General features: G+C 40.0%; 1 protein-coding gene across 7 annotated transcripts in view; it reads right to left on the reverse strand.

Moving 5' to 3' along the window:
* Positions 1-1475: 1475 nt before the first annotated feature.
* The window catches only part of ARHGAP24 (Rho GTPase activating protein 24), a 621697-nt gene continuing 598370 nt past the window's right edge, over positions 1476-24802 (reverse strand). For all 7 annotated transcript variants that reach the window (XM_061145608.1, XM_061145605.1, XM_061145603.1 and 4 more), the window contains 5 exons: positions 19163-19295; positions 18273-18346; positions 15642-15763; positions 8785-9862; positions 1476-3194 (listed from right to left, as the gene is read on the reverse strand). In XM_061145608.1, coding sequence (XP_061001591.1) covers positions 2951-3194; positions 8785-9862; positions 15642-15763; positions 18273-18346; positions 19163-19295 — 1651 coding nt within the window. In that variant the 3' untranslated portion in view covers positions 1476-2950. The remainder of the gene's footprint in view (positions 3195-8784; positions 9863-15641; positions 15764-18272; positions 18347-19162; positions 19296-24802) is intronic.

Raw genomic sequence — 24802 nt, forward strand, 5'->3', positions numbered from 1 at the left:
AGGACGGATGCTGAAGCTGAAACTCCAATACTTTGGCCACCTGACCTGAAGAACTGACTCATTTGAAAAGATGCTGAGGCTGGGAAAGTTTGAAGACAGGAAGAGAAGAGGATGACAGAGATGGTTGGATGGCATCACCGACTCAGTGGACATGAATTTGAGTAAACTCCGGGAGTTGGTGATGGACAGGGAGGCTTGGTATGCTGCAGTCCATGGAGTCACAAAGAGTGGGACACGACTGAGTGACTGAACTGAACTGAACTGACATGTGATTTGGCAAAAAAAATAAAATAAAATAAAAAAACAAAAACAAAAAAACACATGGTTGGTGTGTGCCAGATAGAAGGGCGGCAGTCACGATGGGCACAATGATAGAAGGTGGAGGGACTTTGCGGGTGGTCCAGTGTTAAAAGACTTTGCCTTTCAATGCAGGCAGTGCAGGTTCGATCCCTGGTGAGGAATCTAAGATCCCATCTGCCTTATGGCCAAAACCCAAAACAAAAACAGAAACAATATTGTAAAACCTCAATAAAGACTTTAAAAATGGTCCATTAAAAAAAATCTTAAAGAAAAAGAAGGTGGAACGTTCCAGGTGCATGAGATAGCATTGCAGGTATGGGGGGAAGTGGCAGGATCTGAGAATGAAACTGCAGGTTAGACTCATACATATTGTGTGAGGGGCATTTGACTGTTATTAAAAAGGCTACAATGGTCAGAAGGATGACTTAGAAAAAGCAGTCTGCAAATGAAATACCAGAACACAAGGGGCTGGGTGAGATGCTTTCATCAAGAGATGGGCAGAAATTAATCAAAGAGAGCAGATGAAAAAGGCGAGGATGGGTGGACTAGACAGTACTTGGTGAGTGAATGTAAACATGAAGAGAGGGTATAGTAGAGATAAATTCCAGTTAACATTGATGGAGTCCTTCCTGTATACTAGGTACTGTGCTCAGCCTGATATAAGCTACCTGGCTGAAACCACATAAGTCTATGAGAGCAGTATTTTTATTATGCCCACCCATTTTACAGATGAAAAAAGAGATGCACAGAAGATTTAGTATCAACTGGCAAATTGGAAAATATTTGATCACGGGCTGTTTGCATAGTCTTTGATTTTTACTATTGTATAATACAGCTTCCTCTAAGAGTCTGTGGTTTTTGCTAACTAAGGCAGGGACTTGGGAAAAGATGAAAAGGTAAGAGATCATTTTTGCACATTTTGCATTTGAATTTTTTATAGGCTATCCAGGTAGGAGTATCTTGCTAAAGAATTGAAAAGAGAGAGAAAAGGGAACTACAGATAAAGGAAGTATTGCTACAGAGACAGTGGTTGATACCAAAGGACCACAAAAGCTTGCTGAGTGTAAGTATATAAACAAAGGCAGCACAGTGACAAGAACAGAGGTTGTAAAGTTTACTGTCCCCTTGAAAATAAATACACACAAACAGAGAAGCTCCAAACAATACAAATCCCATAAACTCAAGTAGTATTTATTTCTAATTATGCCTTTTGTGACTGTCTGTTCTAGTCTGAGAAAGTTTTATTTGCTTTGCTTCTCAAACTCATTGCCTTATTTAATTGTGAGGAATTGTTCTCTCCAATCTCCAGCTCCAGAGAGTCCTAGAGAGTCTGGAAAGTTATCATTAGTGATGTTCACAAATTTATCAACATTGGACTTTTAAAGATTCACATTTTAAAATTATTGTGAATAACTATGTTTTAATAGGGAAGGACAATATTGTAAAAAAACAAATTAGAAGCCAGATATCTTCTTCCAACCTGTCTCCTCCTTCTCCTGGTCCCTTTTCCCTCCATCACCTCCCTCTGGCTTCAAACTACCTTTGCCAGCTGTCGTTCAGAAAGGATCCTAGATGACAACAGAACAGTCAGCCTGAGCAAAAGAAGAATATAAGGCACGCACTCCAGCAGTTTAACTGAGAAAGATACGGTAATACTATTTCACTGTTTCCATTTCCAAAGGGCAGTTCAGGGCAGGGGGAGGTTGGTATGGGGGTGGGGGTGGAGTCGAGGACAGGTGCTCAATGTGGACACCATAATTAGCAAACATTGTTTCTCAACTTCCCAATGGCAGGAAGAATTTTCTCTCATAACCATCCAGCAGAAAGAGTAATGCAAGGCATGACTACTTAAATGCTCTTTTTTTAAAATGATTTTTCCCCCCACTAAAGTGCATCCTACATAGGAGACATGGGTCTATGGCATGGGCAAGACAGACCAGGGGACTTGAGAAGGAGACTTTTTTACATAATCTAAAATTTCCTGTGTCAAACCATCTCCCCAAGAAAACTGAGCAGTATCAAGGGCAGAATTCATAGAGTGATTCAAAGTTTCCTGGGGATTCCATTGTATTTTATAAAATTATTGACATTTCTCTTTTTGGTCACGGCAAGGTCTATTGGCACAAACAGCACAGCCACAAAGTATTCTTTTGATTTTAATAACTCATCTCATATATATTTTTATATATTTATATATCTGCTTATCTTCATTTCCTCAGCAAAAGGGGAAATAAAAATATTGATCTATAAAATAAGCTGATGATAACACAATGCCAAAAATAGCTTATGTTAAGTGCAAGGGGTGAAGCTTGAAAGCAAGCTAAATTGCAATGACATACTGATTTAACATTTTAAATACAAGACTGGCAATAAAATAATTCTTGAGATATGCTTCTTGTTTTTAGTTTACTTTTTAAAAACTACTCTATATACACATATCCAGTTGTAATACTTAACAGTAGCATTATGGGACATGATACAACTTTGGTACACATTGCAGATATGGGTGGGTAATGTCTATAAATGATATGCCTTCCCCAGCTAGAGCTCTGTACAGCCAGGTGACCAGCCACCTGGTCCTATATAATCTTCCCACCAGAATCCCCAGAGTCCTTCCCAGGGCCACTCGACACAGCGGGGGAAAGTCCCCTCACTGGATCCATATCGTGTTTCCTCTCTCGGTTCTCCTGGGTTCCACTGTCAGCTCCCCAAACGTGGAAAAAAACTGCTCCATCTCTTTCTGAAGCATGTCATTTCTTTTCTCTGCATCTTCTTTTGCCCGTTCGGCATTTCGCATTTTGATTTCTATCATTGTGAACTTTTTCCTTTCTTGATCCAGTTCATCATGGAGGCTCATCATTTCTGTTTCCAAAGTCAAGTTTCGCTGTTCTAAGCTGCACAGGGTGGGGGAAGGAATAAGAGATAAAGTAATTTTATTTTTTGAAATGCAAAAAAGATTAAAAAAATGTTTCCTAAACTCTGTCTCTGCAATGCTTTGGAAACTGGAACGAGCCCTTTCAAATCAGTGAAATCAAGGTCCACTGATTAATACATACATATATTTTCTTCTTTCTCTTTTTTTTTTTTACTGTTTCATAACATGACTTACTATCATTTCTGCAAGACCCCAAGACCCCTCTTGGAAGTACTTCATTGTCATTTGATAGTGAATTTCAGCACTCATTCACTCACTCAAGAAGCCAGAGACCACAGTCATGCAGCACAGAATTTGGCAGAAGCAGGAGGCAGCCCAAACTACAAAGCTTCCTGAGTCATTAAATGTAAATTTGTCTTCACTAAAAGAAAGAGGAAAGTCTGATAAAGTTGGAAAGAAAAGAGGGCCATCATATTTGCTCTCTACCAAAGAAGTAAGAGTGACAGTGAAAATGTCATTGCTAGAGAGAGTAAGTCCACTGCTAAGAATGGACTTAGAAGGGACTATACAGCATCCCTCTTATAAAAGTGGTACCAAAAGTAGCCACCTTACATTAACAAGAGAAGTAGAACTTACATGTGTTGAATAAGTAATTCACCTGACATTTTGTGACAACACAGTCCACTTATGTAGCCTGCTAGCTGCAATTCTGTCTTCCAAGTTAACATATCTTAAGATCACTATACAGTAAGTTCCCTGCATAAAAATGAGTTCTGTTCCAAGAACACATTTGTAAATCCAATTTGCTTGTAAGTCCAAGAAACAAAGTTAGCCGAGGTAGCCAACTAACACAATTGGGTATATAGCACTGTACTATAATTGGTTTATCATACTTTTCACAGAAATAATATATTAAAAATACAAAAAAGAAAACATTTTTAATCTTGCAGTATAGTACCTTGAAAAGTACAGTAATACAGTACAACAGCTGTCTGGTATCGAGTAAACAGGCAAGAAGAATTATTGACTGGAGGAGGGAGAGGAGGCAGAAGATGGTAGAGCTGAAGGATCACCAGCAATAGGAGACAAAGGGCAAGCTGCAGTTTTACTCACACCTGACATGAATGGGATGCACATCTGCATCTTTGAAAGTTTACAACTGGAAGGTTCCTATGTAGGGGACTCGGGCTTCCCTGGTGGCTCAGAGATAAAGAATCTGCCTGCAATGCAGGAGACCCGGGTTCAATCCCTGGGTTGGGAAGATCCCCTGGAGGAGAGCATGGCAACCCACTCCTGTATTCTTGCCTGGAGAATCCCATGGACAGAGGAGCCTGGCAGGCTACAGTCCATGGGGTCACACAAGAGTTGGACACGACTGAAGTGTGCATGTAGGGGACTGGCTGCATTTTATAAATTGATAGCTGTATTCTTTTAGATGGCTATATAATTTTAGATAATTTCCTAAAAAATAGAGTTTTCTCCATAATCATTAAGTTTCAAAACACAATTTATCACTGCTGTTGTTCAAGGAGGAATATTAAGCACTTCTTTATTAGATGATGTGTCGTGGTAATGGCTGGCATCTTAATTTCTCCTATTATGAGTGGAAGTGGCAAGGGTATGCTTGAATTTGCAATGCTACTGAAATGTGAGAGGCTGATGCACGCTTAGCACTCAAAAATCTGATTATTCTAATGATCTTCAAATTAAAATCTCAATTATTTTTCTGCTCTGAAATAATGAGTCCCATATGTTATTTCATTCAGATAATCATAAAAACACTTAAAGATGAATCTGCTCTCCCTTTGTAAGCAACTAAGATTTTTTTTTTTTTTAATTGCGTTCTTTAATTAGTTTAGAAGGCCATTTTGATCACACGATCACATGTTTTACATAAAAACCTGGTAGTGTGCTGTTTCTCACCCAGAACTATTTCCCAATATATTCTCTCTGCTTTGTAAAGCTATTTGTTTTAGAACTAAAAAAGTTGGAAGAAACTCAACCTTTAATACAAAGGGAGACTATCCTTTAAAAATATACTAATGCATTTGTACGTATCAGGCACCTGTATGAAACTTCCTGGAATCTGATGGCTAAGTTAAAAATAAAAGAAATCCCTCCCATTGCAAGCACAGACTAACGGAAAAATATGTTAGGAAAATATGTTTAAACTACAAAGTTAAAAACATAAAAGAGCATCCTCAGGTATCAGAACCAAGGAAGAAACAAATTTAGAACAGCAAGTGAAAGCACATGAGGGGTATTTGTCTCGGATAGAAGCCCTAGAAGCTGTGACTAGGTTTTTACTTTTCACATGGGGAGGAGGAAATCTCTAGTATGAGAGAGACAGAAGGCTGAAAGTGACTCGAGAGCTTGGAACATCAATCGTCTTTATGGCAAAGAGACTACAAAAACTCTACTCATGGGCTGAGTGAAGTGACAGAGTTGAATCAGAAGAGGAAATAAATAAATGAGAAAACAGCTTTGAGAAAAACTTTCCAAATGCCTCATGGAATGAAAAAAGATGAAAATTTAATATAAGAAAGAGAAATTAACAAAGATGGAGAGGGAGGATGAACTAAGAAGGTTCAACATGCTGTAATAAGGGTTATAGAGAGAAAACTGAGAAAATGGGGGAGATGAAATAAACAAAAGAGGAGATGGATAAATGTAAACTGAAAAAATGTCTTCAAATAATGAAACACAAAACTTGAAATGATGGAAAATATATAGTAAGGAGTTACTAATCAAAATAGAAATTATATAGGGATGTTAATATTGGAAAACTATTTGTGGGCAAAGAGCATTATTACCACTATTTTGTGATAAAAGGATCAATTAATTAGGGAGATATAAACAATTCTGAACTTTTATTCATCTAGTTATATAGCCTCAAGTTACTCAATTAAAACATAACAAAATTATAAATATAAATAGATAAATCCACAAAAATTAGGAAATTTTAAGATACCTTTTTTAGAAATTATAGATCTAATAAAAGTTAGGAGAAATGCAAAATATTTGAACAGCCTGATTAACAGATTTGATCTACTGATCATATATAAATCTCAAACCAATAATAAGATAATACTTCTTACTAGACCAAATAACTGACATCATGTAAATAAATTTATCTGACTACAGTATGATAAAGGTAGAAACTAATTTGAGGGAGGGAAGAGCATTAAACTGACATGTTTAAAAACTAAAAATCATATATATCAATGATTGATAAATAAAGTAATATCTATTTATTTCTCCATGCTCTATCTAGGGATGCATATATATATGTACATACATATCTATCATCTATCTATCTAGCCTCAATACTTGTAGAGTTAAAAAGGAATTGAAAGAGAAATACATAATTTTAAACAGTAATGATCAATAATTATCTAGAACAATTACTTCTTATACTGCTTGGCTTGGTCATATGGCAGTTCCACTACCCGTTTTATAATGAACCTCTTTCTTTGCTTGTCAAGTAGGTAAAAATGCCAATGAAAGAGGCCAATGAGATGACATTCTGTTGAAAGGTTCTTTTATTTTATCAAAGTCTCTGAGATGTACCATAGACTCAGAACATAAAGTAACACCAATGTTATAAATGAATGTGTACATTTGCAACTGTTCAGAATAATGCATATTCTATCTTAATGGAGGTTTCAAGTGTCATCTCTTGCTTTCCACTGCTAAGTGCTAATTTACCATCATGCATTGGCAGCAATTCAGAAATTTGGTAGCCATTGGCTCCACAAACTACATTCAGAAAGAAGAGTAGCCTTATAAGATGATAACTTTATTTTTTCTTCTTAATTCTCCTGTCACTTGGCATTATTTAGAAAAATTCAAACCAATCTTCTGTTTCCAATAAAGTAATTTTTCAATCTAACATGTAAGTATTTTTATTTATTTTTCCATAGCTCTTAAAAATATGTATCTTTTGGCTTGATAATTGATAAATGGATGGGAAACATTAAAATACATGAAGGTCACCTTTATATATAAAGGAAAGAGCCATGTGGGGTTTAGGGTCATGGAAGCAGTTGAACAGGACAAAGACGTTCACATATCATGAGGGTCTTAGAACAGGAAGGGGTCTACCAAGGCACAGCCTGGGACTGGGGCTGAGGCCCCTAGAGGGGCTACTTCAGGCTGAACTGAGCCTCAGACCTGCTCTTAAGAGTGCAGGGTCCTTCCCCTATACTACACTGAAAGGTGAAAAGAAAAACAATCAGTTTAGTAATTTCTGTAACTCTGGTGAAATTGCGGAGTGTGGTGATATTCAGGTTTCCAGCACCAAGGCTGTACCTGTGGGGCAGAGGCTCCATTTTCTGTATTGCTGCCTCTCAAGACCTTGGAGCATCTGACAGTCAGGGGCATTGTCAACGCAGGATCCTCAGCCAATACCCTTTATATTTGCCAGGTTACCTCCTTGAAGTTGCTAAGCCAACTCCTCTCTTGGATATTTTATGAGAAGATGTCAACTGGTATCACTTAGGTTTCAGCACAACGGTTTGCTTATAAGTCATATTTTTTGCTCCCCATTTAGGCTAAAAGTTTCCTTGTCTATATGAATATACTTCATGCTATCCCTTTTCTCACAAACTTCCCTGGATTCCAATCTCAGAGTACAAGCCAAAGATTAAGATGATCTCGAAGGTTCTATGGTACCTCTCTGAGCTCCTCGCCCATCCAGCCTCAGGGCATTTCCACTTCTTCTGCTGGGTCTCTGAATCACTGTCTCCTATAGAGCCCTACACTTAGAATAACCCTCAGCAACACTTCTCACCCCTCTTCCCTGCTTCAGTCTTCTACTTAGCATAGGATCAGTTTACTTATTTATTTATCTCTTCCAGGGGACTGTAAGCCTGTTCCACAAGGGCTGAATTTTTGTTTTCTTTACTCACTGCTGAATCCTTGCGGCCTGGTCTGAGCCTGGGAGACAGCAGACAAGCATTCAACCCAAGCACCCAACCATGGAAATAATGAACAACAAAGATCTGTTTATTTTCCAATTTTTCTTTACTCTCATTTCATCCTCTTCCTGTGATAACAGACTCCTGGTACTCCAGACATCCCTTCCCACTCCTCTCCCCAGCTTTTGAACCTAAATCAATGCTTTTACTAATAACAAGAGGTAGAATTACTGAGCATCTGCTCTGTCCTGGGGACAACGTGTAATGAATTCTTAACATGCTCTTGAGGTTGGTAAAGAATCTGTCTGCAATGCAGGAGACCCGGGTTGGATCCCTGGGTTGGGAAGATCCCCTGGAGAAGTAAATGGCAACCCACTCCAGTATTCTTGCCTGGAGAATCCCCATGAACAGAGGAGCCTGGCAGGCTACATACAGTCCATGGGGTCACAAAGAGTTGGACACATCTGAGCGATTTTCACCTTGAGGCAGATTACTACTAGAATTTAAAAAAATTCACATTGGGAAGCTGAGACTCACAGAGAGGAAGCGAGCTTTCCCAGTGTCCCACAGCTTACAAATGGCGAAGGTGGGACCTGAACCCATGTCTCTGACTGGAGTTAGCGGGTTTAACCCTTCCGGGTGAGCCTGTCGCACCCTCTCTGGCCACTAGGGGCTCCAGGTTTTCCTCACCTCTTTATCCTGGACTCATACTCTATCTTCTGTTTGGTCATTTCCTGTTTGAGGCTGGACACTAAGCTATGCAGGGCGCTGTGGTTGCTGGTGGTGTTGCTAACGAAGGTCTCACTGTTGTCGCTGCTGCTGGTGGCCCGACTGCTGCGGCCGCCCACACTCCTGCGGTCGCTTTTGTTTTCATAGTCCCCGGGGTGGGAGAGGTCGTCCTGCGGGGGCCCGTCCAACACGGGGTCCTCGAAGTTCCCACCGTAAAAGTCTGGCTCCGGGCAGGTGGTGGTGGAGGAGCGACAGGAGGTGGAGTTCTCGGGCAGGGAGATCTCACAGGAGGACGTGGACCAGGTGGCGCTGTCGACGCTCTGCTTGTCGTCGAGGCTCATGGCGGAGAACTGCTGGTGGACGTTATCGTAGGTGGAGAGCCTGTGGTGCTGGCCCGACTCTCCTGCTTGCTCTTTCTGCTTATTATCCCTCAGGGTCACGTAGCCATTGGGCAGCCAGCTCATGCTGCGGCCATTCCCGGCGTTCCCCAGGGTATCAGAGTTCAAGATGCCCATGCGCACGGTTCCGTTCTGCACACTGTGGGTGCCCATTTTGGTACCAGACCCCTTCAGGGAAGAGGTCCTTCTGGCCTGTAAGCTCCCATTGGGAGTGGTCTGGGCTTTCTCGAGTGCTTCAGCATTACTGCTGCTGAAGGACCCGTTGGTGACAATCCCACTGCCCTTGTTGAAGGCGGGATTCTTTTTGACCATGAGAGGGGGGCTTCTAGAGACATCCAGCTTGTGGATGCTGTTCCTGGGGCTGTTGGTTTTGCTGCCTGGCAGAGCTGTGGGGGATCCATTATCCATGCTGCTTCTTTGGGGAGACTCAGGCTTGTCCCAAGAGCACCGCCTTACGGGACTGTCCTTGGTATTATTGTTCTCCTTGTTCTGTAGCTGCCCCATGAGGGCTTTCTTCTGAAGGTCATTGTTGTTGTTGCTCACTCCATCCTGGGGCTTGCTTTGCAGCTCTGCATCTTTGGGGAAGAGGCGATCATGTTTGCCAATCATTACTGACATCAGTTGCTGGACCACCACAGTGCCTGGAATTGCAAAGAAAGCAAAGGAGTATGAGCAAAACAGTTTTGATTTATCTCCTATTTTGAAAGTGACGTTTAAAGAGCCATATTTAGGTGCACATTCAATGTTATTATTAGCATTGCCAAACTAGGTTTTTAATGATGACAATAGCAATTATTGTTGTTGTTTGGTCACTAAGTAGTGTCCAACTCTTTTGTGACCCCATGGACTACAGTCCACCAGTCTCCTCTGTCCATGGATTTTCCAGGCGAGAATGCTGGAGTGGGTTGCCATTTCCTTCTCCAGGTTAGGTAGACAATAGCAATTGTGTCTAAAAACTTCTTGAATATTTAATATGAACTATACTAGGCACCTTACGTTTGTTAGTTTAGTTGGATTTTTTAAAAAATTTATGAATAGAACTGTTATTATCACTAGCTAATAAAGGTTAAGTAACTTGACCAATGTCCCAAGCTATGAAGGAGAAAAAGAAGAGCTTAAAACCAGAATTAACTAGTTCCAAACAACAGGCTCTTGATTGGCACACACAATTTCTTGTAAGTTTGACATTTAATTATGAAAAATCTTTCTTAAAAGAAGTCACTGTGATATCTCATCTAATTGCCTCAAAATATCAACACATTTTAATGGCACCTTGAAGTGGAACCTTCTACAATCTCTAGTAGATATGTGGTCTTTCTTCATAATATAGCAAGTCAATGAAGTTCCATACAACTCTTGCCCAGCATTCAAAAGTTTCAGGGCATTTTAAGTGACATTAGCCAAAATGGTGTAATAAAGATGCATGAGAATCCTCTCTTCCATAAAAATAACTGACAAAAATGTTCCCAGTCAATATATTCAGAAATTTGGAAATTAACGAAAGTCTTGCTATAATCTGGAGAGTGTTGATTTTTTAAAAACTCATTGACTTGGTAAAGAACAGCAAGCTCTGTAGTGTTTTAACTCACCCCATTCCCATCCTCCTTTCTGCAGTAGCCTTGAAAACCAACAACCCTCAATCTTAGTGGGAACCAGAAGTGAGGCAGCCACTGGAATGGAAAAAGCTGGTTTGGAACTCCTTGAAAGCCCCCTTCCCAAAGAATTGTCATTTGACTTGTTTGGTGGTTCCCTGGAAGACCCCACTCAAGAGGCTTGTCTTCATTTTATCTGGCTAAGGAGTTGACTAGAATGAGCGACATTTCTCAGGGGCATTTGTCAAAAACAATTAGGGGCTTTTTCATTTAAAATCATGTTTGCCTGAAGCAAGTGGATAACTGTTGAAGACAAAACAACAGGCTAAACAAAAAGCTTAGGAGGAAAATCTGAAGAGATTTCCACAGGAGGTGTTGAAAAGCTCTGCTATATACTTGAAGATTTATAAGATTATATACATGTATGCATAGGGTTCTGTGTATACCTAGGGCTGTGTGCACACTCAGGAAAGAACTGAGAAGTCCAAAGGTCTCATCTCCAGCTGATCTTGGAGCTCTGCACAAGCAGGACCAGAATGCTAAAGCAAAGTTGTCAACTGCCTGGCTGAGTGTCAAAAGTCTGCCCCAACAAGCACATAGGGCCCCTTGGTAAAGAATGGGAGACTTACTGGCCTAACTCAAATTCTGAATAGGAAGAAATGTGTTATATCCATCTATATCCTGCACACTTCTGTCATGATTCAAAACTTCTAACATATTTAGATCAGGAATCAGCAATGTGTCAGGTCTGATGGTGGCCAGTGCTGCTCAGAAATAAATGTTCATACAAATTATCTGGAGATTCTGTTAAAATGTAGATATTGAGTAGGGCATGAGATTTTACATTTCTAACCAACCCCCAGATGATAAGACAACAGTGATAACAGATTAATAGCCCTGGTATTGTCTAGTGGTCCACACACAGACCTTCTGAATCAGAATTTGCATGTCAGCAATATCCCTAGGTGGTTCCTGTGTGTGTTAGAGTTTGAGGAACTGTGTTAGGTGGAAATGTTTCACTTAAACATCTTCTAAATAAATATTCTCATAAGGCTTTGAGATGGCTTCCTGGGTGGCACTAGTCATAAAGAACCTGCTACCACTGCAGAGACATGAGAGATGTGGGTTTGATTCCTGGGTTGGGAAGATCCCCTGGAGGAAGGCATGGCAACCCACGCTAGTATTCCTGCCTGGAGAATCCCATGGACGGAGAAGCCTGGCAGGCCACAGTCCATAGGTTTGCAAAGAGTCAGACATGACTGAAGTGACTTAGCATACGTGCAAGCCTCTGAGATAAGACTTAAATGTTTTTCAAATGAGAAAGTTGAGGTTTGGAGTGGTGATGATTTTGCCTAAGGCCACACAGATGATAAGAGACTAGAGTGAAATGTGATACTTCATCTTCTCATTCCAAATCATGTATTTGTCTTACTGTATTTCACCTGTTGGAGTTAAAACTGTAGTAATAATAAGTAAACTTGGTGTTGTTCTGAATAAGAAACTAAATAAACGACAACCATCTACTGAATCATCATCAATTACGATGGAATTGTGTAAGAAAAAAGACTGGATGAAATTAATGGTATTATATATGTATCTTTTCTCTTTTAGTAAACTCTGAATGTGTCATCCTATTTTCAGTGCATGTAGCAGTGACTCTGAAGAAAAGATTTAAGCATCTCTAAAATGACTGTCAGCACTGACACCTTCATGTACTGTGTTTGAAGACATGAGTACTTCATGTGCTGTTTGCCCATCTGACAGACATACTTTCAAATGTTAGCAGCTTCTGTTATATAAGACTCTGTCTAGTCCTTTGGGAAAATAAAGCTTTTCCCCATCACAGGAATATTAAGATTTGAAATATCACTGCATTGTTAATCATAGTTGTAAATTGTATGGGGATTTAATTAATTGAAGACAGACATTCCCAAGGTCTCCATGTTGAGTTTGTGAACAGCCATGCCAATGGATGTGTGTGTGTCCATGATAAGTCGCTTCAGTCATGTCCAACTGGACCCATCAGCCTCCTCTGTCCATGGGATTCTCCAGGCAAGAATACTGGAGTGGGTTGCCATACCCTCTTCCAGGGGATCTTCTCAACTGAGGGATGGAACCAGTGTCTCTTATGTCTCCTACAGTGGCAAGCAGGTTCTTTACCACTAGCGCCACCTGGGAAACCCATGCCAGTGTGTACTGCCCCAATTATAGTGTCAGAGCCCTAGAGATTTAGAAATGTCTCGCTTTTACCTTGGGAGGCTTTGCTTTCATCTAGCTTCCAGAAGAGTAAATGACAATCATTTCTTGTAAAGGGACTTCTTGTCAATTTTTATAGCCACTTAGGACAGACTAGCCTGGTAGTAATGATGATGTGTGTGCCATTATATGCACTGTGTTTCTTTTTTCCTTTTAATTCCCTTCTCTCTGTCATTCTCTTCCTTAGAATGCTAATAACAAACGTGAAGCCCAAATAGTGAGTCCAGAGTGGTTATGATTACCAGGCCAATCTGAAGAATCCATGAAGATTTGGGAGTCCCACTGGACTGCATGTTTCAACAATTCCCCCAGGCTCATATAATTTTATATAGGTTGAATTTAAATACCATATTATGAGCACTTGTATCTTCATAAGAACTGGAAAAGAATTCAGTTTTCCTTTGAAGGTAACTAGGCACTTTAATATATATGCGGGAGACCTGGGTTTGATCCCTGGGTTGGGAAGATCCTCTAGAGAAGGGCATGGCAACCCACTCCAGCATACTTGCCTGGAGAATCCCATGGACAGAGGAGCCTGGCCGTCTACAGTCCATGCGGTCACAGAGTCGGACACGACTGAATGACTAAACAAATACACACACACACACACACACAGCATTCTATAAAATATAGTTTCAATTTGTATTTTTTTCAATGAATTACTTTGTATCCTTCAGTACATGTACAAGATATCTGTGAGGTATATGATAAATTTTGACAAACGACAGTCCTGGAAACACTAACTAACCATTTTATAGACAATTTCCTTGTGTCCTTTTGTAGCCAATCCCCTATCCATGGCAACCACTGATCTGCTTTCTGTCATTATACTTTTCTTCTTTTCTAGAGTTTCATATAAACACAATTATAGAGTATGAGGTCTTTTGTGTCTAGGCATTATCACTTCGCAAAATGCTTTTGTCATTTTCCCATATTGTTATTCATATATCAGTAGTTCATCCTTTTTATTGTTGAGTGTGCCTTAGTCGCTCAGTCGTGTCTGACTCTTTGGGACTCCATGGACTGTAGCCCACCATGGAATTCTCCAGGCAAAAATACTGGAGTGGGTAGTCATTCCCTTCTCCAGGGGATCTTCTTGACCCAGGGATCAAACCCAGGTCTCTTGCATTGCAGGCAGATCCTTTGCCATCTGAAGGAAGCCCAGTTTTAGTTTCCATTGATGAACCAATATTGATATATTGTGATTATTAACTAAGGTCTATAGTTTATATTGGGCTTCCCTGGTGGCTCAGCAGTAAAGAATCTGCCTACAATGCAGGAGCTGTACAAGATGCAGGTTTGATCTCTGGGTCAGGAAGATCCCCTGGAGGAAGGCATGGCAACCCACTCCAGTACTCTTGCCTGGAGAATCCCATGGACAGAGGAGCCTGGCAGGCTGCAGTCCATAGGGCTGCAAAGAGTCAGACACAACTGAAGCGACTTAGCATGCATGTATGCATAGTTTATATTAAAATCACTCTCTGTGTGATCTGGGTTTTGACGCATGCACAGTGTCATATATCCACTATTACAGTATCACATGGAACAGTTTTATGGCCCTGAAAATCCTTTGTGCTCCAACTATTCCTCCTTCTTTTCTTCCTCAGACCTCTATTGAATCATTAGGATTTCTTTTAAAAGCTTTGTAGAACTTGGTCCATAACTTTTAACATTATCACCAAGGTAAGACCCTCCTGAGGACTCTATGCAATGCCTCGATGTCAGGATTTTCTACTCTGGTTGTGGGAAATACAGTTATTTCAAGCTTGGTGTGAGGCCCAGGAATGCCTCAGACTACTGATCTCTGGCACTCTTCCCAGGAAAGTAGCACAGAGTCCCTTCCTGCAAGCATAAATCAATTTTTAGGTAAAGACTTAAGGGATATCCTCTCCAGATCTCGGAATAATATCTGTGTCTAGTTTTCTCTTTTATGCTGCTTACTTGAGTTTCCCATCCTCTAGTCTTACTCTCAAAGCTCGCCAAGACCTGCACATCAGTGCTACTACTAATGTCCACAAGAAAGAATGGTACTCTAGCAGGGAGACCTGCTGAAAATAAATAGAAGTAACCTTTCATTGTGATAAATAATTTGAGATATCTTGTAATATGGAAAACAAGAAATTCTTCATGTTTCAACCCAAAGTAAATAAGCAGCATTATCTTAGAGGCCCATGTTTTCTGCCTCTTGAAGTCAGTCCAATAAAACTGGAACTAATGAAAATGTATTAACTTAGAAGCATAACTATTTGAGGTTTCAGAAAATTGCATCAAACTCAGAAAGTGAAGTAGCCATTTCCAGTTCTTGTGTGATATTTTACAGATGATTTATGCAAGTTCTGTTAATTCTTATGAAAATATGGAGGAAATGTTTAGTAACTTATGTTTAGTAAACTCCTCAAAAAATGCCTGGCTCTCAAACAGAAGATTTTACATTTGAAGAGCTTGAGTCCATAAATGGAATTACCATGGATTCATTTATTTCCTTTGTTTCCTCACAGGAGAATAGGTTCAGGACAATCTAGAGAAAACTGACTGTTCTTCTGATGACGATATATGATAGCAATTCACTTACCCTCCATAATGGTCAAGGGATCTTCCACTTTGGGACGTAGGATGTTAGGGCCAAAGACAGTGGCCAAGTTCTGCACACTCATTTTGTTAATTCCTGAATAGGACTGTACTTCATCCAAGAACCTGATGAGTAAAAGTATGAACAAAACACAATGGGATCAAATTTGTCAGTGGAAAAAAAAATGGGTTATCGGGAAATGTATGAACTGGAGTCTGTTCAAAGATGATAATGGACACACAGTCATTTAGAAATTCAAACACCTCTCTGCCAAATGTGAAGAATATCTATTGCAGATTTTTAAGTATCAGAATCATAAGGGATCATATCAAATATCTGCTCTAGCCTGGCTTGGTTTCCCCTGTCAGTCACAGGAATGAGTGTGTTTGGATAATGCTATTGTGGACTTGAGATTCAAGAATATGAATTTCTTTCCTATCTCTAAATAAAATATCCAATTTATATGCATATTTAATTAGAGAACTATAAAAATAAGACTGTCTGGTACAATCTCTTATTTCTAAGAAGAGGAATCAATCCCCTTTGTGGGGCAATTTGTGAGCCTCAAATTTATAGTCTATTAAAAAGTGACATCAAACATGGTTTAAATTAAAACCTCGGTTCTACTGATAGGAGAAACTGAAAACACAAATTGTTTTAACTTGTTAGGTGCTAAAGAATAAGAGGCATGAAATAGCCCTTTCCCAGAATGATTTTAGTAGCAGAGATTATTTTTGTAGTCTTTCAGTTTTGTTCATTTCCCATCCCCTCTTCATTACTACAAGAACTTCTATTAATTCATGGCTTATTGATTGTACTAATGAGACAAAGAAGAAGCAAGAAAAATACTTTAAAAAACTTACTTTGTGTGTTATTTAAAATAATGTATTTCATTCTGTGCCAGCCATTGTGCTAACTTAAATTCTCATAGCATCTCTGTGTGAGCTAAATACTATTATTATCTCCATTTTACTGATGGCACACATGAGGCACCAGAGAGGTTAAGAAACTTCTCCAAGGACACAGAGTTAGTAAGTGGCAGAGCTGAGACCTGAACCCAGGTGATCTTACCCTAGAGTCTGGGCTGTTGACTACTATCCCATGAGTTTCTAAAAAGGTGCCTATTTTCACATGTTCACTACTATTATACATCCTAAATTACAGCAAAACTAAAGGGCAGAAAGTCAAACTACCACTTATTATTTGAAATAGATGAAATTAGTGGTGTGGTGTGCTCACTCAGTCATGTCCAACTCTTTGCTATCCTGTGGCTGTAGCCTGTCAGATTTCTCTGTCCATGGAATTTTCTAGGCAAGAATGCTGGAGTGGAGTGCCATCTCCTTCTCCAGGGGATCTTCCTGATCCTGCTCTTCCTGTTGTTTGGCAGATTTTTTTTTTACCACTGTGCCACCTGGGAAGCCTTTATTAATCATTAATCTCTTTATTTAAATTTAATACATTTCATGTATTTCAACTATACTCCAATACCATTTTAGAAAGTAAATTCAGTGTGTTTCAATCATGTATATACTTGATTTCTTAAGTAGCAGCATAGATATGGTACATGCCATCCCTGGTCTTAAACATGGTCATTGACAGAGAGCATTCTGAGGCACAATTATTGTTCTAGCAAAATTGAGTTATAATTTTTTTTTCAGTAAGTCTTGAAAAAAATGGGAAAAATAATGTATATTAACATTCATCATATATATAAATGTATATGCATATAAAATTTTTTAAAATTTATTTATTGGAGTATAGTTGCTTTACAATGTTGTATTAGTTTCTGCTCTATAACAAAGTGAATCAGCTATACATAGACATACATCCCCTCTGTTTTGGATTTCCTGCCCATTTAGGTCACCACAGAGGATTGAGTACAGTTCCCTGTGTTACAGAGGAGGTTCTCATTACTTATCTATACATAGTATCAATAGTGTAATATACTTTAATTTTTAAAACAATTATGTCAAATGTGTGTTTTCATTACCCTTTTATCTATTAGGACTCTTAGTCTCAAAGAGGAGAAGAAAATTGCATAAAAACATGTAAGTAGTCAGAGGTAGAATCTGGACTCCTAGACAAATGATTCTCATGCAAGCTCCTTCTGTTAAACAATGGTACATGGTACACATACAGACAACTTTGATGGAAGTTTAAAGCAACATATCTTTAATATGTAGAGGTCAGAGAGACTTCAGAAACAACAGATTACAAAATCAAGCAAATTTTAGTGCTCAGAGAAACCTTTGAAATCACCTTGTCAAACCTCTTAATTTTACAGAGGCCAACACTGGAGCTCAGCAGTTAAGTGATTTTTGTTGTTTTATTATTTTAGTCACTAAGTCATGTCCAAGTCTTTATGACTCCATGAACTGCAGCTTGTCAAGCTCCTCTGTTCATGGGCTTATCCAGGAAAGAATACTGAAGTGGGTTGCCATTTCCTCCTCCAGGGGATCTTCCTAACTCAGGGATCGAACCTGCGTCTCCTGCCTCTCCTGCATTGGCAGGCGGATTCTTTACCAGTGAGCCACCAGGGAAACCCAGCTGATTTTTATTCACTGTCAAAATGAACTATTGTCAGTGTAAATACAGTCTTTTTAAATTCCATTTTGTCTTTAGGACAATTCTTACCTGCAAATATACTTGAGAAGGTTGTAATTGACCACTGGCAAACTCTTCACCTGCTTTGCTAATTCTTTAACACCCTGAGTATAAAGAAGAGAATACATGTTATCTAAGTGTTGACCTTGGAATGAAAGCAAATGGGAAATGGGCATGCAGTTTTTTGTTTTGTTTTGTTCTTGTTAGTTTCACCTATTACCAGTGATGGATCCTGTCTTGAAAACTTGCCACTATCACAGAGAGCGTTTCAGAAATATTTTCAAAAGATGTGAAAGCATTTCAAATATCTCTGTGAGTACTATTTGTGGAGAAACAGATTTAACATTTTTAACACTTGTTCACAACTGCCTGAAAAGGAAAAATAGCCTTATTTATAGTTAGGTTATTTGGGGGGAAAATAGTAGCCTTAATACAGTGAGAGTCCTTCTGATTTTTAGCATTTAGAGGGCAGTGTGGCAAGGACTGCTGATTTCCTTTATTCAGCTCTGCTTTCCTTTTTGATGAGAGAGAGGATTACAAATGAGACCTGTGTTAGTGAAAGTGAAGGTTGCTCAGTTGTGTCCAACTCTTTGCGACCCTATGGACTATACAGTCCATGGAATTGTCCAGGCCAGAATACTGGAGTAGGTAGCCTTTGCCTTCTCCAGGGGATCTTCCCAACCCAGAGATCGAACCCAGGTCTCCTGCATTGCAGGCAGATTCTTTACCAGCTGAGCCACAAGGGAAGCCCAAGTGTAAAAATCTAACTGTGTAAAAATCTAACTGTGTGTAATGTCAATACTTAGCATAGTGGAAAACAATCCAAAAACAGGGCAAAGGAAAATTTACAGGTTCAAGACTAGGAACACTGACAAAACCCCCAAATAATAGCATTTTAAGAAATAGCTGCATTGACTTACAGCTTCCTCTTCTTTGCTGAGCAGTTTGGCACAAGACAAAAAGTCTTCATACTTGGCATAAGGAATAACCGGTTCTGGGAGCTCTCGGAGATACAGTTTAAGAAGTGATGCCACTGTGTGTACATCCGTGTTGCTGTGGAGATAGAAGTGTGAAGATTTTCTATGGAGTGAACTTTAAACTTTTATTTGATTAATTTTTCATCAAATATACATCTAAGAGTCAGACTTTGGTATTCTGTTGGCAATTGAATCAGTCAATCCAGCTTTCAAGAGGCACATACTTAGGTAATGCTTATTAGATGCTACCACAAGTGGGAGAGAGGGACCTAGAGGGACTTGGAATCCTCAGTGTGGTTTGAAAATATTTAAAAGCGTAAACACTCATCTTTTGTGTGTATCTGATGTTAGGCAAGGATATTACTTTCATAAAACAACGACACTATATGTACCAGACTTTAAATAAAAGATAATGCAGAATACCCCAAATGCCCAATCTACATATGTGTGTGATCAGTTGCTCCGTTGTCTCCAACTCTTTGCGACCCCTGAAGCCCACCAGGCTCCTCTGTCCATGGAATTTTCCAGGCAAGAATACTGGTATAGGTTGCCATTTCCTACTCCAGGGGATCTTCCTGTCCCAGAGATTGAACCTCTGTCTCCCACATCTCCTGTATTGCAGGGAGATTCTTTACCACTGAGCCACTGGGAAAGCCCTATGTGTATATTAATTAATATGAAATTAATTACTTCTGGATCTTAAATTCATTTCTTATTCTCTAGAAGACACTGGTGATTGGTTAAAGACACGTGAAAGTTTTTTTAAGAAAAACTCATTTTAAAGATGGTTGTTCTCAGCATGATTGCTTGTCTAATAATCTAAGATAGCTGGGAATCCTTAGAGTCTTTTAGAAAGCAAAGGGAAGTGCTATAAAAATAGGCAGTGAAAACGCAATGTGTCCTTTGTGTAATGTGCAAAATTTATTTTTATTTTCTGCTGAATACCGGAGTAACAGGATAATCTGCTGAAATATTAATTTATAATTTGCTCTCTGTATCCCCTGTTAATCCACGAAGATGGCTGACAGTAGAGAAAGGAAGAGGCAGTTGTTTGTTTTGGGGATTTTTTGGTTTCCTTTTGCTTTGTTTCTTGGGGGCTGGTGGGGAAAAGGAGCATGGGAAGGAGAGGTGGTGGTCAGGGGGTGGGTGAAAGGTCAGTTGATTCCCAGGAAGTGGGAAGAGTGGTGAGCAAGACCAGGGATTCTGCAAGTTGTGGGAACAAACGCTCCACTCCCTGGCTCTGCTTCGGGAAGTGATGAGTCGCTGAAAGGTCTTTCAGAAGCTGGGATCTAGGCACTGGGACTTTCTGCCTCAGTGACTATTCTCTTGCCCCAAGGGTGACATAGAAGCAGAGTTGATGTCACAGTTCTACATGGACTGAAACAATGGGCATCTCAGTTCTCAGTTTTGAACTCTCAGTTTGATTTCCTCAACTATTTCCCCCGCATCTATTCTGTAATGGAAATGACAGAAAACACAATGGCTAGGACCCTAAGGAATATTCTAGCCTGCTCATTAATTTATGATCTGGTGGGGGCAGGAGGCAGAAAGTAGATAACACACGTGCATGCAGGCTAAGTCCCTTCAGTTGTGTCCGCCTCTTCACAACCCAAAGGATCCTAGCCCGCCAGCCTCCTCTGTCCATGGGATTCTCCAGCAAGAATACTGGAGTGGGTTGCCATGTCCTCCTCCAGGGGATCGTCCCTACCCAGGGATCAAACCCGTGTCTCTTATGTCTCCTGCATTGGCAGGTAGGTTCTTTCCTGCTAGTGCCACCTGGAAAGCCCCAATAACACAAGTCAGTCAGTCAGTTCAGTCACTCAGTCGTGTCCGACTCTGCGACCCCATGAACCGCAGCACGCCAGACCTCCCTGTCCATCACCAACTCCCGGAGTCCACCCAAACCCGTGTCCATCGAGTCGGTGATGCCATCCAACCATCTCATCCTCTGTCATTCCCTTCTTCTGCCCTCAATCTTTCCCAACATCAGGGTCTTTTCAAATGAGTCAGCTCTTTGCATCAGATGGCCAAAGTATTGGAGTTTCAGCTTCAGCATCAGTCCTTCCAATGAATATTCAGGACTGATTTCCTTTAGGATGGACTGGTTGGATCTCCTTGCAGTTCAAGGGACTCGCAAGAGTCTTCTCCAACACCACAGTTGAAAATCATCAATTCTTTGGTGCTCAGCTTTCTTTATAGTCCAACTCTCACATCCATACATGACCACTGGAAAAACCATAGCCTTGACTAGATGGACCTTTGCTGACAAAGTGATGTCTCTGCTTTTTAATATGCTATCTAGGTTGGTCATAACTTTCCTTCCAAGTAGTAAGCGTCTTAATTTCATGGCTGCAATCACCATCTGCAGTGATTTTGGAGCCCAGAAAAATAAAGTCAATAACACAAGTATCTAATTGCATGAATTGTATGAATGATAATAAGGAAAAGTACAGGGTGCCATCTAATAGCAAAAAAAGACTAATTCAGGAGCTGAAGGGCTTCTCTGAGGAAGTGATGCTTAGGCTAAGATGTGAAGGAGTGTAAGAATGAACTGAGAATGAAGAATAAAAGAAGCCATTCCGATTAAAGCAAGGCAGGTAAACAGAGCCCAAAGTGGGAAACTGCTAATTAGCTAAGGGAGAACAGAGGTCAGAGGATGAAGTCTGAGCAGAAGGGAGCATCTTCAAAGACCATGGGACTTCATCTCCCTCAGAATTAGACAGGGCAAGGGCTGAGGTTTTCCATTTTAACATCGGAGCCAGCTGGAGCTGGTAGGATATACTGTCAACCATTTTACAGATGCTAAAATGATGCGGGTGTTCTCATAGGACCTGTCTTTAACCAATTTTATTCTTTTCATAATTAAAGAGATGAATTTTTTTCTATTAAATTTCTGATAGACAATATAGAAACCATCTTAAAGGCTGGTAAAGAAAATAAAAATCATGTTTCTGAGACATCCTGAAAACTGTGTTCAAGTTCACTTATTCCTAAAAATACTTTCCAAAATATTTTTTGAAAAGATAAACATTAAATAGTCTTAAATGGTAAAGCAACATAAAAGACACTAGTGTTTTTTTTTTTTTTTTTCCTTTTCTGGTAAATTACTCTATTTCATAAGTCCAAAGCCCGTCTGGGTTTCTCTAGATATGCAGTAAAGCAGCAGAAACTTGAAAGCACAGTCATGAGCAGAATCACAGAATTACAACCTGGGGCAGGCTATGCAGTGACAAATATTATTGCAAAAGGGTTTCCATCTTTTGATGACACTCATGTCTAGTCCACTCTAATCCAATCCAATCCGTGACTGGGTTGTTGGGTTGTGTTGCCTTCAAAGTTAATGACCCTTCTGTTAATGTTATAGAAAGGCACAGCAAAGAATACCAAAATAATATAAAATGAGTATAACCTCAATGGGGCTTCCCCGGTAGCTCAATGGTAAAGAATCCATTTGCCTGTGAAGGTGACATAAGAGACTTGGGTTTGATCCCTGGGTACAGAAGACTCCCTGGAGAAGGAAATGGCAACCCACTCCAATATACTTGCCTAGGTAATTCCATGAACAGAGAAGCCTGGTGGGCTACAGTCTATGAGGTCGCAAAGAGGTGGACATATCTGAGCCACTGAGGACACATGCATAATTTCAATATATGGAGTATATAAGTATAATTTATAGGCCCATATAAATAGAATATATAAAAATATGAATTAAATGCAATAAATAAATGAGACAACAATGATAAAAAAGAAATATATACTGAAGAAATCTATTTGTTTCCATGATGAACTATTCATTACATTGCCTGTCTCCAAGCACACCGTTTTTAAGGAAGCTTGCCTGTTGTTGTTTAGTTACCAAATTGTGTCTGACTTTTGTGCTCTCATGGACTGCAACCTGCCAGGTTCCTCCGTCCATGGGACTTTCTAGGCAAGAATACTGGAGTGGGTAGCCACTTCCTTCTCCAGGGGATCTTCCCGACCCAGGGACTGAATCCGTTTTTCTTTATCTGCTCCACTGGCAGGTGGATTCTTTGCTACTGAGCCACCTGGGAAGCCCAGCTGAGCTGTTATTTCCTGTTTTATTTTGCTTCTAATGAAGTTGAGCTGTAGTAGTGAGGTCCTTTGAACAGTAGGTGGCGCGAAAGCAAAGTTAGACTAATGGCAATGGTGTGAAAACTGTGAAGGATGAGAGTGCAGAATCATTCTTCACCCACCAGCAATTTTCTCAGCACCGAAGCTGCAATAATGCTCCAGGAATAGAAATATCTGAGCTATGAATCAAGATAAGAGATGTGAACCGGGATAACTATTTTATTCCTTCCCTAAAGTGATATGTTAATTAGTTTCCAGCATTATAAGTATATACCTATACTCTGTCGGTTATATAAAAATGGTAAGAAAAAAAATGACAATTACATTATTTTTTATTTCAATTAGTAAAGGCTATTACACTTTTTTTTTTTTTGCTTAAAGGCAACAACTTAAAAATTTATGACTTTTTGAGTTGCTAAATTTCGGTTATTTTGTAAGAAATAGAGACCTCTCCCTTTGCCTTCTGTTCTCATGTTTAGCTTTGTCCTTTTCCCACTGAACTTCCCTTGTGGCTCAGCTGGTAAAGAATGTGCCTGCAATGTGGGAGACCTGGGTTTGATCCCTGGGTTGGGAAGATCCTTTGGAGAAGAGAATGGCTACCCACTCCAGTACTCTGGCCTGGAGAATTCCATGGACTGTATAGTCTGTGGGGTCACAAAGAGTCGGACACGACTGAGCGACTTTCACTTTCACTTTCCCACTGAGTGGAAGGAAACAATGGTTTCAGGAAGACTGGAACATGTTTGCCAGTCCCGATTCACCTCAAGAGGATCTCAGTCCATCCTTCCTAATTGCCAGTAGGTTCCTCACTGCAAGGGGAAATCTGATGTTTCTCTGAAAAAATCTCTTTGTATATCCATTCTACAAAATAGCTACCTCCTGCATCTAACTCTACAGCCTTGTATCTCTTACTGAAAACCCACTATTTTGCCTAATTAATATTTGCTTTAATACATACAGTTAAGTACATATCCACAGTATGTGTTAGTTGCCCAAAGCACCTCATGAGATACGCTGTCTTTGCCTCAGTGAAATATATCATGTTCTACAACAAAGTGAAGTGACTGTAACAGAACAAGAGTCGATATACAATGGGGAGTTAAAGTCCCTAGACTGGTTAATAATAGTAGTAGTCACAATAATAGTAACAACAGCAGCAGCACACACTTATACACATCTGTCCCTGTCTCAGGTCCTCAGAGTAGTCCGGTGAGTGGGTCCTTTGAAACTCCACTTGGGTAGACAAACAGGAAACTGCACAGAAAGCAAATGGGGGAAAACCACTGAGATATGAGGGTTTCTGTTTTTTTTTTTTTTTAAAGAAGCTCTTTTGAAAAATGTTTTATTTATTTTTGGCTGCCCTGGGTCCCACTGCTGCCCGTGAGCTTGTTCTAGCTGCGGCGAGCTGGGGCTACTCTCCAGTGGCAGCGCTCAGGCTTCTTACTGCGGTGGCTTTTCTTGTTGCTTCAGGGTTCGGGCTTTAGAGTTCGG

This window comes from Dama dama, chromosome 6, assembly GCF_033118175.1.
Source record: "Dama dama isolate Ldn47 chromosome 6, ASM3311817v1, whole genome shotgun sequence".
Taxonomy (NCBI): Eukaryota; Metazoa; Chordata; class Mammalia; order Artiodactyla; family Cervidae; genus Dama; species Dama dama.